This window comes from Stenella coeruleoalba (genome assembly GCF_951394435.1).
Source record: "Stenella coeruleoalba genome assembly, chromosome: 1".
Taxonomy (NCBI): Eukaryota; Metazoa; Chordata; class Mammalia; order Artiodactyla; family Delphinidae; genus Stenella; species Stenella coeruleoalba.
In genome coordinates, this window is record NC_137169.1 from 115176907 (window position 1) to 115193848 (window position 16942).

Here is a 16942-nt window from a genome sequence, read left to right on the forward strand (position 1 = left end):
AAAGGGTGGGAGAGATGGGAAGCACGAGGACCAGTCAGGAGCCAGATGAGAGATGATGAGGGCCTGAACTGTAGAATGGCGAGATGCCAGCAGGCTCCAGGCACATTACAAGGTAGAGCTGACAGGAATCAGTGACTGATGAGAGGGGAAGGCAGGTGGCAAGGGACGAAGAAGTAATAGGAGGTGATTATAAGATCCTAGCTTAGAAAATCAGGCGGGTACCGAGGGCATTGAGAAATGACAGGCACCCAGAAACTGCTCCCTTTCTTTTTCGCAGCTGCCTCCATTGACACTGGGCAAAGAAGCTCACTTTCCCCAGTCCCCACTTGACAGATTCATGTACAACTCAATTCAACAAACCTAGGAAAGTATGTGGCACACCTAACAGCTTGATGACATGGGTTACTCCCGTTCATCTTTGCTTGGTTCTGGGAAAGCCCGAGGAAAATAATATCAATGACTAAGAAATAATCACTATCCCTAGGGAACTCACAGTCTAGATAGCTCAGACACACAAATGGGAAATTACTGTGCAATGTTATCCACTCTATATAATAGAGGTACTAAATTAGAGAATGTTTCATTAAGGTAATCATTAAACTGAACAGGAGGGACTTCCCTGGTGGTCCAGTGGTCAAGACTCCACACTCCCAATGCAAGGGGCCCAGGTTCGATCCCTGGTCGGGGAAATAGATCCTGCATGATGCAACGAAGATCCCGCAAGCCGCAACTGAGAAGAAGAGCAGAAAAATAAATAAATATCTAACAAATATATATAGCTGAATTAGGAGCTGGTAAGAGAGACAAGGGGATGAGAAGGACGTTTTAGCCAAAGAAACGGCAGATGCAAAGGCATGAAGAGGTGATGTGATTTGGTATAACTGTAGGGTGGGGTGAGGTAGATGAAGCTGGAGATATAGGCCAGAGCCCCAGTATGAAAGGTCTTGGGAGCTAAGCTAAAGATGATCAAAAGTATAATCAATCACCTAGTGATTTAAGCAAGGGAGTTTCAAAGAAAGCCCTCAATATTTACTCAGTATAAAGGAAAACAGGTAAGGTAACAAACATCTCAGTACGTAGCGTTAAAAGATAAACCAAAGCATATTAAAACTTTTAAGATTATTTGAGCAAAAATTGATTCGAATTGGGCAGCATCAAACTGGAAGTGGTTAGGAGGGCTCCACCGACAGGAGCTAGGGAAGAAACTTTTATAGAGAAGACGTAGAAGCAAAGAAAAAACTATTTGATTGGCTATAGCCATTGCATTATTTAGAAAACCTACTTGGTTGTTCATGACTTGTTGTCCCTAGGTTTCGGTTTCTTAACCTTTGAGAGGTTAAGGCTTTTTTAACCTTTACAAGCTTAGGTTTTGGCTTGCTTATGCAGGCTGCTAAGGTATTGGAACCATCTCGGTCTAATGGCCTCCTTGTTTAATTAATTTAACACTAATATGCACCATGTTGTCTGCTAGCTTTGTCAAATGGATGGATTAGTGAAATGCTCCCAATTACTTTATGTATTTGCTCTAGCCATTGTCACACTGAATTATAATCACTTTTCCATCTGTGTCCTCTATTAGACACTGTGAGTTCCTTGAAGCAAGGACTGTTGTCATAATCATCCTCATACCCACAGCCTAGCTGAGTGTCTGGAACAAAGTAAACCCTTAGGAAATGTTTACTAAATGAACGAATGAATGATCTGTTGGAAAACTTTTCCCCAAACTTCCTACCTTCTAGGGTCAGTATCTAAATGGCAAGCGTAGTACAGAGAATGGAGTAGTAAATTTTGCTCCAGAAGATATGGGTTCTGGTCCCGTCTCACGTACTAACTCTGACCTTGGGCAGAGTGCATATATTCTAAGCCTTAGGCTTCTCATCTGTAAAAATGGATTGAAGACAATCCTCAACATCTCAAAGTAACATGTGAATGTACCTTGCAACACTGCTCAACTTAGTTGTTTATATATATTTCATCTTCCTTACAAATTAACATGTGCTCAAACGTCAGGAAAAACAGGTTGAGCTCAAAGTTATTCTATTACAGGCCAATAAAAATACTAATGTTCATTGTATTTCTCAACTAGCATTCATGTTCTACTGGATATGGTGAATTAGATTCTGGGTGAGCCTTGCTCACTCCAACCAACTATACTCCCCTTCCTGCTGTTCTTTAAACATGCCAAGCTCTTTCCTATCTCACCTTTGCACTGCCTTCCACTCAGTAGGGTATGCTCTTCCCCAGAGAGCTGCATGAATGTCATGTCTTCGTTCTTTCAGGTCTCTGCTCAAATGCCACTTCAAGATGCCATCCCCAACGGCTTTATCTACAACAGCACCCACACCTCTCCTCACTGCCATCACTACTTCCTTAGCTTACCTTATTTTTCTTTATGGCAATCGTCACGATCATGTGTTTGCTTCTTCTTTGCCTCCCGTAGAAATGTAAGCTCCATGAAGACAGTCTTTGCCTCACTCAGAGCTGCATCCACATTGCCCAGAACAATGTCTGCCACATAGAAGATACTCGGGGCCTTTTGTTAAATGATTGACATTTGGTAAACAAATGAAGCCTTTCACTGTGATCACCTGCATCATATGGAATTAAGGAGGACTTGCAAAATATAGAATTAGAATCAGAAGACCTACTCTTTTCTAAGAGTAGGCCTACAAGCTGTGTGGCCTTAGAAAGTCACTTGCTTCTGAGCCTCGATTTTCTTATCTGTAAAATAGGAAGAGTAATACCTTCTACTGCCCCATTTTACAAATCACAGGATTGTGGTGGAACTTAATGAGGTCTCATATGGAATTTTATTAATGCTTCTGTCCTTACTGTCAACTCTTCAAGAGCGTGGACCTTTTCTTACTCATCTATTATAGGACTTGGCATAGGCCTGGATTTATAAATAATCACCCAAAGAATAGAGAGCAAAGAAGGTTAAAAATTCCCTTTGTGAAATCACTGAGCTTCAAACATTCATGATCCAAATTATCTTTAAATAGTCACTCTAAGTGTCATTTCATTTTATATGGCAGACATAACAATTAGCAAAGTGTCTGAGCAGCTAGAAATATTCCCATTTAGCCTGGTTTTTTTTAGGATAATGAATATGAATGCTGTTTTGACGAAATGAATGGTTCCCCTGGATCAGCGCTGAATAAATGCTTGTGCTATTCTGATGACTCTGATCTAGGCAGAGGACATGTGCTTCCATCAACAGAGAACCAACCCTTGAATGACCCCTCAACACAATGGAAAAAAGAAGTGCTGTGTAACTTAGGGGCAAGAGCCAAACCTCCACTGCGTAGAGCCAGCCAATGTATGACAGGAATGCACAAACACAAAATTGTCAAGCCAGAACTAGACATTTAAAAAACCTGTGCATACGTTTTCACGTATAACTACTATCTTCTCAGAGAACCAAAGTTTAGAATAAAGTTTATATTAACAGAAGGAATAAAGTTTATATTAACAGGTAGTTAAAACAATTATTTAGAAGGGATAAAGGAATAAAGTTTAGAAGGAATAAAGTTTATATTGACAGGTAGTTAAGACAATTATTTTGCATAAATGCAGGTTCTTTTCCTAAATCCTAGTAAATTGGGAGGAAAAGGCTTAAGCCTAAATTCCAAAATGAGCTCCTTCCTTAAAGGCTTGTAAACAGATATTAAAGCTGGGGAGGTGATAGGGAACGGCTTGTCCTGGGCCAGCATAAGCACTTTGGGTTTATTAACTCATTTAACTCTTACAAACAGTTCTATGAGTATTACATTATCATCCTCATTTCACAGATGGAATACTATTTCATCTAGATAAAAGAATTTTGTTCAAGGTTACACGCTGGGATTTGAACCTAAACTATATGGATCTGTGTTCTCTTATGCTATACTATCAGTATAGGACATGAGTTTTAACTGTATGAATGCACACTGCAGAAGGTACATTGTAGAGCAAGAGAAATTGAACAATAATCATTTGGAAATCATGGTCACATAATTTCCATAGCTTGATTTACAAATAGATGGGCTAACATGTGGTTCAGCAAATCGGCTTCTTAGACCAGGCTATGGAGGGAAAGGGCATTGCAAAGTCAGCAGTAACAAAAAAATTATACAATTTGGTGAGAGGGTTTGATTGTGGGAGGGGGTTATTAAAGGTCTGGAATTATTAAAGAGAAAAGTTTGGGGATGACAGAAACTTGCACAACTGCAAGGGACTGCCCCTCAAGCAAATACCTAAAAGATTAAGGACAAATTGATTGGCAAGACATTTGTTAGAGTGGTGATGAGTTTCATTTATTTTGCCACAATCTTTAATCATTGCAACTGGGCACTTTAGAAAAATCCAAAACCTAATATAGTGGAAAGAGTATGACATTTAGTAAGGCAAAATTTCCTTCAAATTCTAGCCCTGTCACTTATTTGTGCCTTTGAGCCTCTTTGTTCACCTTTGAAATGGAAATACAAATATCAACTCTAAAGTGTTGCTGTGAAAACAAAATGAAACCATATGTGGTGGAATAGGTACCCCAACTCATATAGTCATGAAAAGCCAGAACTTATAATCAAGATTTAAAATCAGTTAATCACCTGTTGTTGGAGGAGAGGGGTAGGTGTTAAGAATCTAAACGTGGGACTTCCCTGGTGGCGCAGTGGTTAAGAATCCGCCTGCCAAATCAGGGGACACGGGTTTGAGCCCTGGTCTGGGAAGATCCCACATGCCACGGAGCAACTAAGCCCGTGTGCCACAACTACTGAGCCTGTGCTCTAGAGCCCGTGAGCCACAACTACTGAGCCCACGTGCCACAACTACTAAAGCCCGTGCGCCTAGAGCCCATGCTCCGCAACAGAGAAGCCACAGCAATGAGAAGCCTGCGCACCGCAGTGAACACCGAAAACAGCCAAAAATAAATTAATTAATTTTTTTAAAAAAAGAATCTAAACATGGGGAGTTCCCTGGTGGCCTAGTGGTTAGGATTCCGGGCTTTCACTGTCATGGCCAGGGTTCAATCCTTGGCTGGGGAACTGAGATCCCGCAAGCCGTGCGGTGTAGACAAAAAAAAAAAAAAAAAAAGAATCTAAACATATATAATCTTTTATTTGGAAAACTTATTAGGGATGATTACCACCCTGTATTTTCTTAGGAGGGAGACAGAAAGATTTGCACAAAAAAACTGTTTGTTCAACTTTGATGGATGGTAAATCCCTTTAGTTCTCACTTTGTTTTAAAGATCAGGGAGGGCTTCCCCAGTGGCGCAGTGGTTGAGAGTCCACCTGCCGATGCAGGGAACACGAGTTCGTGTCCCAGTCTGGGAAGATCCCATATGCCACAGAGCGGCTGGGCCTGTGCGCCACAACTACTGAGCCTGCGCGTCCGGAGCCCGTGCTCCGCAACGGGAGAGGCCACAGCAGTATACCGCAAAAAAAAAAAAGATCAGGGAAAGTTCCAAACTTCTTAATCATAGATTATTTATAATCTCTTTCTTTCATGGAATCTTTGAGATCCAAGAATGTCTATTCTTTAAACACAAAATAATTGGAGAGATTTGAAAATGGACAGGATGTTAAAATTATATTAGATAACAATATACTAGTTTTGTAAGAAAAGACTTTTTAGGAGATGCACGCTGATGTATTTAGTGCCGAAGTTCAATGCTGTTTGCAACATTGCATGGTTCAGAAAAAAATTATATATAAATAAATAAAAATTATATAAATAAAGCAAACATGGCAAAATGTTAATTGTTGAACTTAGATAGTAGGCATATGGGTAATGTTTAAAATTGTTCACAGTAGAGCATTAGGGGGAAAAGAAACAAACAAGAGGTTGCGTTTAGGGACTGTCCCATGTGAAATTTTCCATTTTTTCCGTTTCCACTCATTGCATAGATGGTTGAGGTAAGGGTGGTTAGAATAGAAAACAGCTGGAGAAATAACAATATATTCAGCCACAGGTCAACTAACTAAAAGACAAGTCCTACAAAACTTTTGAAACAATGTTATGTCACTTACAGAGTCATTCAGCTATATAAGTCAGTAACTGAAACAACATGGTTTTAACAAAGAGATTAGCCTTTCCAATGGACCTAATCTAGGGACTTTATCTAGGGATATTTAGGGACCACATTTTGAAGACATTAAGGCAAGTACAGAAGAAAATAAGTAATGCAGTCCCTCTGTTTAGAACACAGACCATCTTAAGAACCATGCTTCATATGCTAATAATTAATGCTTATCTGTAAATGGGTATATTGATCTTAAGAGGTGGCATAAGAACAAAAAGAATCATATAGGAAATAAGCCAAAGTGCTACACAATTTTAAAGTGTTATTACAAGATGAATAAAGAAATCAAAGGACTGCAAGTGAAAAGAAGACAAAAAGAGATTTTACAAAACTGGAACACAAAAATAAATGAAAAAAATTAAAAAACCCAAGAGACCAAATGAAATCATTTCTTGAGTTAATTTACTAAATGTCTCACAGCATATAAGCTATAAAATACTACTCTCTGCATCTTTTTTTTTTTTTTTTTGGTAGTACGCGGGCCTCTCACTGTTGCGGCCTCTCCCGCTGCGGGGCACAGGCTCCGTACGCGCAGACTCAGCGGCCATGGCTCACGGGCCCAGCTGCTCCGCAGCATGTAGGATCTTTCTGGACCGGGGCACGAACCCGCATCCCCTGCATCGGCAGGCAGACTCTCAACCACTGCGCCACCAGGGACGCCCTCTCTGCATCTTTTAAGAAACACCTGCAGTTCTTTGGTAGAGAATTTCTTGGAAGGCAGGATCTGCAGTTCCCTCCAAATATCCCAACAGAACTCCACCGACTTCTAAGAATGTTAAGGGAGTGATCTAAAACATGCAAAATGTTTAACGTCTTATGACGCATTTACAATGTGAACATCTGTGTGATAGAATATTATTCAGCAATTTCAATGTAAGTAGGAAGAGTAAAGCACAACAAAGAATGTTAAAGTAAAAAAATAATAATAATAAGGAAATGAATAAGTAAGTACACTTGTGACTATTAAAAGACTAGTCAGGGGGGCTTCCCTGGTGGCGCAGTGGTTGAGAGTCCGCCTGCCGATGCAGGAGACACAGGTTCGTGCCCCGGTCTGGGAGGATCCCACATGCCGCGGAGTGGCTGCGCCTGTGAGCCATGGCCGCTAAGGCTGCGCGTCCGGAGGCTGTGCTCCACAACGGGAGAGGCCACAACAGTGAGAGGCCCGTGTACTGCAAAAAAAAAAAAATTAGTCAGGGATACCAAAAAGACAATTATAATGAGATGTTGGAATTCTGTTTCCATTTTCCCACTAGTTCTACCAGAAAAATTTTTTTTAAATTATCATTATAAAGGAATGAAGGGAAAAGAACGGTAAGAATGCCTTGGCTGGAAGGCCACTAATGAACAATCACATACAAAGAGCCCTTAAGATAATACCTAATGTGGGATATGAATAAAGATGTTATAAGCAAGGTCACCGTCCTCAACAATTAATTGTCTCTGCTCTTTTCACCCTAACAGCAATCCATGCAAAGCCACCCATTCATCCCTTCTTTCCAATGGTGGGTCCTAAAAGGTATCCATCTAAGAAGTGCTGCCAGTAATAGCATTCTTAATTGTGACCTGCCTACAGACATCTTATCCTCAGAGGCTTTTTAGGCCTGAACTGACATGAAATATACTACTTCTCTGGAGGTTTTTGTTTTTCTGTTTAACTGTGAAAGAACAATGTTGTTAAATTACTCATCTTTTAATATCAAAATCATAAGCTCACTCACTGCTAATGCATTTTAGAGTGTTAGGGAGTCTCCACCTAGATAGGCTATTTTTTTTTAATTTTTTTTAACTTGCTTGTTTGAAACTCACAAAGCATTTTTTCCTAGAAATATTATAGTAAAAAGGTAAATGGATCTGGCCACCAAAGCCTCATTTCCACAATCTCTCCCTCAATTTCCTGGTCTAAAAGACTAATGGCTATTAGGATGCTTCTTATGCTTTCCAGGAGCCTCCCATGCAGGCCTCCATTCCTATCACGGAATTTTCACGAGTAAGGTATTTGTAAGTTGGGAAATGCCTTATTAACTATTTAAGATTTTACCACCTAAAATCTACTAATCATTTTTACAACACTGATAACATTTGATTAACTTAAACTCTAAGTGAAAAATGTTTTTTAGCAATCAGCAAATTAAAAACAAAGGGCTAAAAGCGAGTTCTAAAATGTCCTTACAGTGTGTGACCTCAAACATATAAAGCAAGATGCTATTTTAAAATATGTTGAAAAGTTTAAAGATGGATGAATTTAAATTTAATCCTTTTTGTAAAAAACCAAACAGCAGTCTATTACCACTGGGACTAAGCACTGAAAAACTAAGTTATAAAACAAGGACATGAAACATGACTACAATTTAAATTCTTTGGATTCTTTATCTTCTAAGCCCCCACTTTTAATACAGAATTAACTTTTCCAACCTAAGCACAGCATCATTATTTAACACTTCATATCTAAAAGCTGTACTTTAGGAACATTTTATGAGTTTTCAGTTATCAAGAAAGCTTCAGAACGAAAAAGTGGGAGTTAAAAGATAAAACAGCTTCAGATAGTACAAAAGATAAGACAGCTTCAGAGAGTACCACAGTATAAATACTGGCTTAGAATTTTATGTTTTTTGACTTTATGTTTCCTCTATTTTCCACGAAAACCTTTTAGCATCTGATAATTTCATCAGCCCTTCTGTTTTTTTTAATTGCTTTTTAATTTAGCCTAATAATTTTTTTTGGCTGCGTTGGGTCTTCACTGGGCGCAGGCTTTCTCTAGTTGCGGTGCGCGGGCTTCTCATTGCGGTGGCTCCTCTTGTTGTGGAGCACAGGCTCTAGGCGCATGGGCTTCGATAGTTGTGGTTCATGGGCTCTAGAGCGCAGGCTCAGTAGTTGTGGCACACGGGCTTAGTTGCTCCGCGGCATGTGGGATCTTCCCGGACCAGGGCTCGAACCCGTGTCCCCTGCATTGGCAGGCGGATTCTTAACCACTGAGCCACCAGGGAAGCCCCAGCTCTTCTGTATTCAAACTAGTAACCTTTACTTCCCATCATGTCCCAGATAAATGAGTCCTGAGATTTCCTAAAGGGCGGACCTCAGTTACTGAGTCCCCTTTATGAGGCAAATATTCATTTAAATTTGTTGGAATAGGGTTTTATGCTCTAAACCGAAGTTTCACTAGAGTGCTTAGGATGTTCAAAAAAATTCTTTCCAAAGCTCTCTTTGGTCCATTCAGAACAATCAGAATGGAAGTTGCAGAAGAACTGGAGCATCTATCAGTCATATTTGGTTCTGTCTGTCAGGGGTTCCTCCTCGTAATGGGAAATGATTTGAATGAGGATGAAACAGTTGATAAGGAGGAAGAACAAACCAGCTAACCAGATAAACAGAAAGGTGTTCTTTCCTTGAAACTCAAGAACATAAGCAGGAGCCAGCCATAAGGCCTGCCCTATGAACCATAACATGAGGAGAACCACAGCTCTTCTCCAAGGCATTCTCACTAGTGGCATCACAAGAGGCAGGAGGCAGAGGTACCAAAGAAAGTACTGGGAGGTGCAGACTTTGTTAAAGGTCACAAAAATAGACGTATGAAGAAAACAACAAAAGGCAAGGTCTCTGTAATAAGCGAAAGACACTGCTGAAAGCAAGATGAATTGTGGCAGGAATGCAGCAATTCCCAGGAAAAAACTCCACTTGCTCTCTGCGGTCAAATACAGCATGTAGAAGTATGGAGAGAAGTTGTGACGGATATCCCGCCTGGTCAGGTGATAAAGGTAGGTGTGCTCCAAAAACTCCCAACCATATTTGTAGTAAAAACCGAAGCTCAGGGCAAAAAACGTGAGTCCAGCAACGGCTACGAAGAGCAGCACAGCCCGATTACACAGCCTCTTCATGAATTCATACAGACGAGCCTGGGAAGAATACCGGGATTGACGGAGACCTTCGTCACTGTCGCGTTCCGGAAGCAAGTGGAGTGCTATGGGAAGGATATAGGTCACCGGATACATCTTCAAATGCACTGCGAAACCATAGAATACAGCGGCACACGCGACGAGCCTTTTTTCTATTAGGTACAGGGTCATAAGCACCAGGGAGGAGACGATTGAGTCCGCATTGCCTCGGCTGGACACCGCCATAGGTAGGGGGTTAAGAAGCCAAAAGACACAGTAACCGCAAGCCTGGCGGCGACCCAGCCCCTTAAGAAGCAGTAGCCGGTATACGAGGTAGGCGGTGAGGAGGTCGAAGCTGACGAAGAGAAACTTTCCAAAGAGTTCATTGAGATAGATGTTGGGAGTGAGGAACCACCCCAGCAGCGGAGTGTAACGGTACGTCGCCCTCAGGTAAGGGGAGCGCCCTTCCGTGACGAAACGCGCGGCGTCGGTGAAGACCTGGTAGTCGATGTCTGTATACCTCACGAGCAGGGTCCGGTCCTGGAAGAGCCCATAGAAAACCAGGGCCACTCGGGCAAGGAAGGCCACACCAAATACCCCGGCGGGGGACACCCACAGGTTCAGGAACCACTCTCCCGAGGGCGTGGTCGGGCTCATGATCTGACTGCACCACAGCAGCTCAGTCCCCAGCTCTAAACTGCCTTGGAAATTCTAACCCTCGCTGCATGCAGTTCCTTGCTTCAGGTTGCCGGCACTACCCCTACCAGCTAGACTGCCAACCGAAACAACTGCGGGACGACAACTTCCGGCAGGAAGGCCCGCCCCCGTCCTGTTTCCGGTCGCACGCAAGGCACTGGGTTCTTAGTGGCCCCAGCGGGAGAATTACCTTCCTTCTGGGCAGGCTATCTCGCGTCCTCTCCACCTCCGGCGGGGGCGGGGTTTCCGGTCCGGCGACTTCAGTTTGCCCGGAAGACCGGCGCTGGGAGGTATTTTTACGGAGCCGGGCGAGTGTTACTTGTGGGTGACCCTCTACTTCCCCCGCCTCAACTCTAGTTGATGGAGACTGACCCCTGAAGCGGAACGAGCTTCGAGCTTCATCCCTCAGGCCTGGGCCGGTGACCCGAGAGTGAAAAAAAAATAGGAGTGAAGGAAAAATAAACCTGTGATGGTTTCTCATGCTTTACCTCGCCTGCTCGTGGGTAATACCGGGGGGGCGGGGGGTTTGTGGGCTCCGGGGGGGGGGGGCCGAGCTAGGATGAATTGAAGGGGGCCCAGAGTGTGTGCGATATTTGGGACATACTTGTATTTTGAAATTATTCGTTGTTTATCTAAATTTCAATTTAACTGGGCATCCTGTATTTTATCCCGCAAACCTTGATGGAGGGATGGGAAGGGAGAACAGGAAGCTTCGTAGGGTTCCTGAACTATATCACGCCCTCATGCCTCAGTGTCATTGTACTTGCTATTCTTTCTGTCAACGTTACCTTCCCCTCCGCAGTCACTACGTAACCCTTCAGGCCTCGGCTCAAGTGTTAACTCCTAAAAGTATATCCTGGCTCTCAGCTCACTTTTTCATCATGCACTGCGATATAGATGCCTTTCCGCTAACTGAGGGTAAACGAACAGAGGCCGAAGGGCTCTAAGCTCTAGAAAATCACTCACACAGAAGCCCCTACCCTTCTATGTAAACATAGAGTCCTGTCCATTGACTGCCCTCCCATTGCTCCAAAATTCCCTTTTGGAATGACCATCCCTATATTATAGCATTTGTCAGTGATAACTTTTTTGTTTCATTTTCCTAGTTTTCTGTCAGGGCATTTTGAGTTCTTTGAGAACAGAGATTATCTTATCTTCTGTACCTCAGTATATAACACATTACCAGACACAGGAGACATTCTGTACAAGTTGAATTGATTTTTGAGGTTCCTCTTACCAGGATACCTCTGGAGTGGCATCTTTGGGGTGCTCCCAACTCCCAGTCCTTTCCTCTTTCAAATATCCTTTATCTATTTCAAGTTCTTCCCCCTTCACCCATCCCACTCCAACCATACTCCCATGAATTTCTCACCAAGGACTCTAACCCATTAGCTCTTTCCCTTCTGTTGGCATTTATTGAACTTACAGTCTGCAATTCAGAATTTCATAATTTATTTTAGATTGTATTCATAACCCTTTCAATGAGATTGTAGGGTTTTTGAGGTTAGGGGTTATATCTTATCCTTAATTTTAAAAAATTACTCATAATTTATTGCAGTCTTAGGCACATGGTACATGTTCAGTAACTACTGACTTACTTGATTTTACAGATTGATCCTGCTTCCTAGGGGACGTCTTCTAAACTAGCATCTACTAGAGTAGATGACTCCATCCAGTCTGAACATGCAGCTCCCAGGACTACCCTCCATTCATCCATCATACAATTTACATTCATCCTTTGTATGAACCAAGTTAATCTCACACATTCCATATTCATATTCTGATATCTCTTTGTCTTTATCTGTACCTTGGTATAAGTATATGCCTTATGTTGATAGTTACTTTTAACCATTTTTTTTGCGGTACAGTAGCCATATATACAGTGGCAGCACGTCATCATTCAAATAATGATGATGATGATTTCTTTTTTTTAAAATGCTATTCTCACATTTAGAAATCAAATCTTAAAGATTCATGAAAGCTATAGTTTTTTTTTTTTTAATTTACTTATTTTATTTATTTATTTATGGCTGTGTTGGGTCTTTGTTGCGCACAGGCTTTCTCTAGTTGTGGCGAGCGGGGGCTACTCTTCATGTGGTGCGCGGGCTTCTCACTGCGGTGGCTTCTCTTGTTGCAGAGCAGGGGCTCTAGGCACGAGGGCTTCAGTAGTTGTGGCTCGCAGGCTCTAGAGCGCAGGCTCAGTAGTTGTGGCGCACGGGCTTAGTTGCTCCATGGCATGTGGGATCTTCCTGGACCAGGGCTCGAACCCAGGTCCCCTGCGTTAGCAGGCGGATTCTTAACCACTGCGCCACCAGGGAAGTCCATGATGATGATTTCTAATAGCCAGCTTTGTTGAGAACTTATTTGCAGTGTGTCAGTCACTGTGCTAAATACTTAACCGTGTAAGGTAGATACTCCCACCTTCACAAATGAAATCAAGGCTTATGGAGATTAAGTAATTTTCCGAAGTCACATAGTCAACTAGTGGCAGAGCTGGAACTCAAAAGCAGGTCTCTCTGGCCCAGAGTATTCTTAACTTCTATGTGGCTAACCTGCAAATAAAATGTTGATGATGAATCTAATTTCCCTCTCTGCCTCCTCTCATTGATCTCTTGTTTGAATCTTTCTGATATTTTCTGTCACTGTGATTCTATATATTTATTCTTTTCTTCTGCCAGTGATAGATAAGTGAGGATTAGTCCCAGAAGGTAGAGAATATGGGAGGTAGATGTCAAAGGATTAATTAAGTGAGGGTTCCTCTGGTTGGGTTGGTTTAGGTAGTATGACAGAAAGGCCTCAGCTAATTTGTCCCTATAGAGCCTAAGTAAATTGGTGAGAGGCACCAAATTTGGGCAAATAAGGAAACAGTAAGCAACTAATCAAAAGAAATGAAGCTTGGATCAAAATGAGATGTAGATAGTGTTTGTGGGACTGAAGAGGGGACGGGAGTCCAGTAAAATTAACTGGACGTGGTGTGCCAACTACTGTTACTATTTCTAGGCGAGACAGAAGTATCACGGGGTTTAAGGACGCCATATTGAGCTTTTTGCATTGGGTGTAGGGGTTCTGTTTTCTCACTTCTCCCTGAAAGGGCTGCATTTTTTCAAATGCTCAACTGCTCATTACCTCTTGAATTATTACTTACAGCCCTTCCCCATTCTCCCTTTCACTGTCTGTCTCTAGGTTTCCATTCTTTTAGAGCCAGTGGCTAGGGAAGGCACACACATGCATACCTCATCCCTAGCATCCTTAGCCAGGACCTTGGCCTTGGTCACTATGCCGTATATGCTGTCATTACCTTTTTAGATCCATTCGCCATCTCTTCTGCCCTGTTCTGTGCATCATCACGCAGTCTCCCTTGCCCTCTGGCTTCTCATTAGAACAAGCCAGTGGCAGGCACTAGCAGATCTTCAGCAGTGGCTGAGTTCCTCTACCTAAGGCCAAGGCTCCTGCTAAAGCTGTAGCCGTCTCCCTTCAGAAACTCTCACCAGGTTTCAATGATGGTCCCTTCAGCTTTAATACCGGTAAAGGCTTCCTACCATTGCAAGTCCCTGGGTGCTTCACAAGCCCTTGTTGGTTTATTGACCCTGCCCACACCTTTGTAAATACTCCCTTCATTAAGTCCTGTCCAGTTAGCCCTTTGAGTGTACCATCTGCTTCCTGCTGGCACTGTAATTCAATCACCTTCTTTTTTCTTTTTCTAGATCTTGCTTATATTTCCTGCTTTGTAATTTCTTTTGAATCTATCCCTAATTCTTTTTGGGCTCAGCATCCTGCACCTTAGTCCAGACTTCAACAACTCAATTTGATAACAGTATTGACACCTGTACTCAACTAGGATCTGTGGCAATTACCTTTCCCCTAAGGTTTTGCCAGTCTCTTAACTGGTTTAGTGTCTCATGTCTCTCAGTTCTACTGCCAGATTGTTATTCATAAGCAGTACTATAATTAGATGCTTTCCTTTCTCAAACATCTTCAATAGCTCCCAAGCCTGTGGAAAAAAATAATAATTTAGACTGACATTTAATCCCTCCATGACCCTGCCTTTTCAACCTGTTCACCTAGAAAGCCCTCTGTTCTAGGTTTTTTCAATTTAATTTTTATTTTATATTGGGGTGTAGTTGATTTACAATGTTGTGTTAGTTTCAGATGTACAGCAAAGTAGTTCAGTTATACATATACATGGATCCATTCTTTTTCAGATTCTTGTCCCATATAGGTTATTACAGAACATTGAGAGAGTTCCCTGTGCTATACAGTAGGTCCTTGTTGATTATAGTCTAATATAATGGTTAGATGGTTAATCTCTTAAATATGCCTTTTGCTTTCTTACTGTGGTACTTTTGCCTGTGCTGTCCCACCTACAAAGAATCCTATTTCTCATCACTTATTTGTATACTATTTGTCTCTCAATGCTAGGCTCAAACCTGAACTCTCTGGACTCTTCCTAAATCTTAACTAGTGGAAATGATCTCTCCCCAAAAACGTTGGTATTTATTGTCTGTTCTATTTTTTTAAACAGTTAATTTTGTCATGCCTTATGAAATATGTTGTCTAAATCTTTTACGGTTATTTAACCAATATACCACCTCCACTGCATACTAGCTGTGTGAACTGTAGGCAAATTCCTTCCCTCCCTGTTTTCTTCCTTTTCTTCCTTCTACATGTATTGAGCATCATACATGCAGGTGCTGTGCTAAGTGCCCAGCTGTACTGGTGACCCAACACTGACAGGAATCCCAGTTACAGTTACATGGCACTTAAACTCTAGTGAGTGAGGCAGACATTAGTCAAATAAATTCACAAGTAATATAAACTTGCATCTGTGACAAGTGTAATGAAAGAGGGGTACATGATGCAATCACAGCTTTTAACAGGGTTTGGTCTAAGATGGGCATACTGAGAGTTAACTTGGGAGTTGGCAGGCAGTACGGAGAGTTCCCCAGAAGGAATAGCAGGTATAAAGCCAAAAAAAACCTGTACGTACCTTGCTGGCGTGTGTCATGTCTTCTGTTTCTTTGTCACTTGAATGGTACATTTCATGTAATAGGAACTCAGTTGATTTTTCTTGAATCCTGTGTCAAATGTGTTCTAACCAGACCTCTTAGATTGATACCATCCCTTGCCTAGTGCCTATCCCTGGGGAATGTTTTCCACAGAGATCTCACTGTTTAGAACATGTTGTTAATGGCATACCTGGCCCTAATGTATGCTACTTGTTATTTTATCTTATTTTCTTCACAAGTTGGCAAGTTTCTTCATATGTTATGGGACTCTATATTTCACATATCTCATATATCTCTCATGTCTTATGACTCATCCCTAAAAAAGTGTTTCCCAAATGTTGTAGATAAGTATTTACTGATGACGGTAAGAGACCCAGTTTTTTCCCTCTGTCCTTCCATTTCTGGGGAACAAGAGTCAGTGACCATAGGGGTCTGTTACTTCAATTCAGGGCTGGATATTGATAGCCAGGCCTTTTTCAGGCTATTGATAGATAAGAATAGAAGAGAAACCCACTTCTTTGAGAACTGGGCCAGGAAATGCCCAGTGATTAAATGAATAGGCATATAGAGGCTTGAGGATATATAAGGAACGACCTGCACTGTAGTGTGGCAGGGAAGTTGGGTGCCTGATCACTGGCTGAAAGGGACAGTACCCGGGTTCCAAAGCAACTTGACTTTCCTGGATTAACCTGAGCCAATTTTCAGATGTCTAGGTCTTAACTTTTTTTGTAATCCTTTAAAAACTGAGTTTAAAAGGTATTTGCTACAGGACTCTGAAGTTAATGAGGGGAGGTGTGGGAAGGGAGTTGGGGGAATGCATGATAGCACCAAAGGGGAAAGGCCTGGCTGTGTGGTCAGAAGCTCTACCAGCACAGCTCAGTTCCACCCTCCTTTCCCAAAGGTAGGTCAGTGAGTTCAGGCCTTAGTAACAGGATTAGTTTTGTTTTGTTTTGTTTTTAACTTTTTTTTTAATTTTTTTTTTCTTTGGCTGTGTTGGATCTTCGTTGCTGCGCGAGGGCCTTCTCTAGTTGCGGCAAGCGGGGGCTGCTCTTCATAGCGGTGCGCGGGCTTCTCATTGCGGTGGCTTCTCTTGTTGCGGAGCACGGGCTCTAGGCACGCGGGCTTCAGTAGTTTTGGCACATGGGCTCAGTAGTTGTGGGTCACGGGCTCTAGAGAGCAGGCTCAGTAGTTGTGGTGCACGGGTTTAGCTGCTCCTTGGCATGTGGGATCTTCCTAGACCAGGGATCGAACCCGTGTCCCCCGCATTCGCAGGCGGATTCTCAACCACTGCGCTACCAGGGAAGTCC

General features: G+C 42.2%; 1 protein-coding gene across 1 annotated transcript; it reads right to left on the minus strand.

Moving 5' to 3' along the window:
• Positions 1-7243: 7243 nt before the first annotated feature.
• Positions 7244-10699, minus strand: PIGM (phosphatidylinositol glycan anchor biosynthesis class M). The gene has a single exon (XM_079914992.1). The coding sequence runs from the start codon at positions 10588-10590 to the stop codon at positions 9319-9321; it is 1272 nt and encodes a 423-aa protein (XP_079771118.1). The 5' UTR covers positions 10591-10699; the 3' UTR covers positions 7244-9318.
• Between the last annotated feature and the right edge of the window lie 6243 nt (positions 10700-16942).

Coding starts and splice junctions, on each gene's coding strand:
- PIGM (XM_079914992.1), bottom strand. CDS start 10,590: ATGAGCCCGACCACGCCCTCGGGAGAGTGGTTCCTGAACCTGTGGGTG.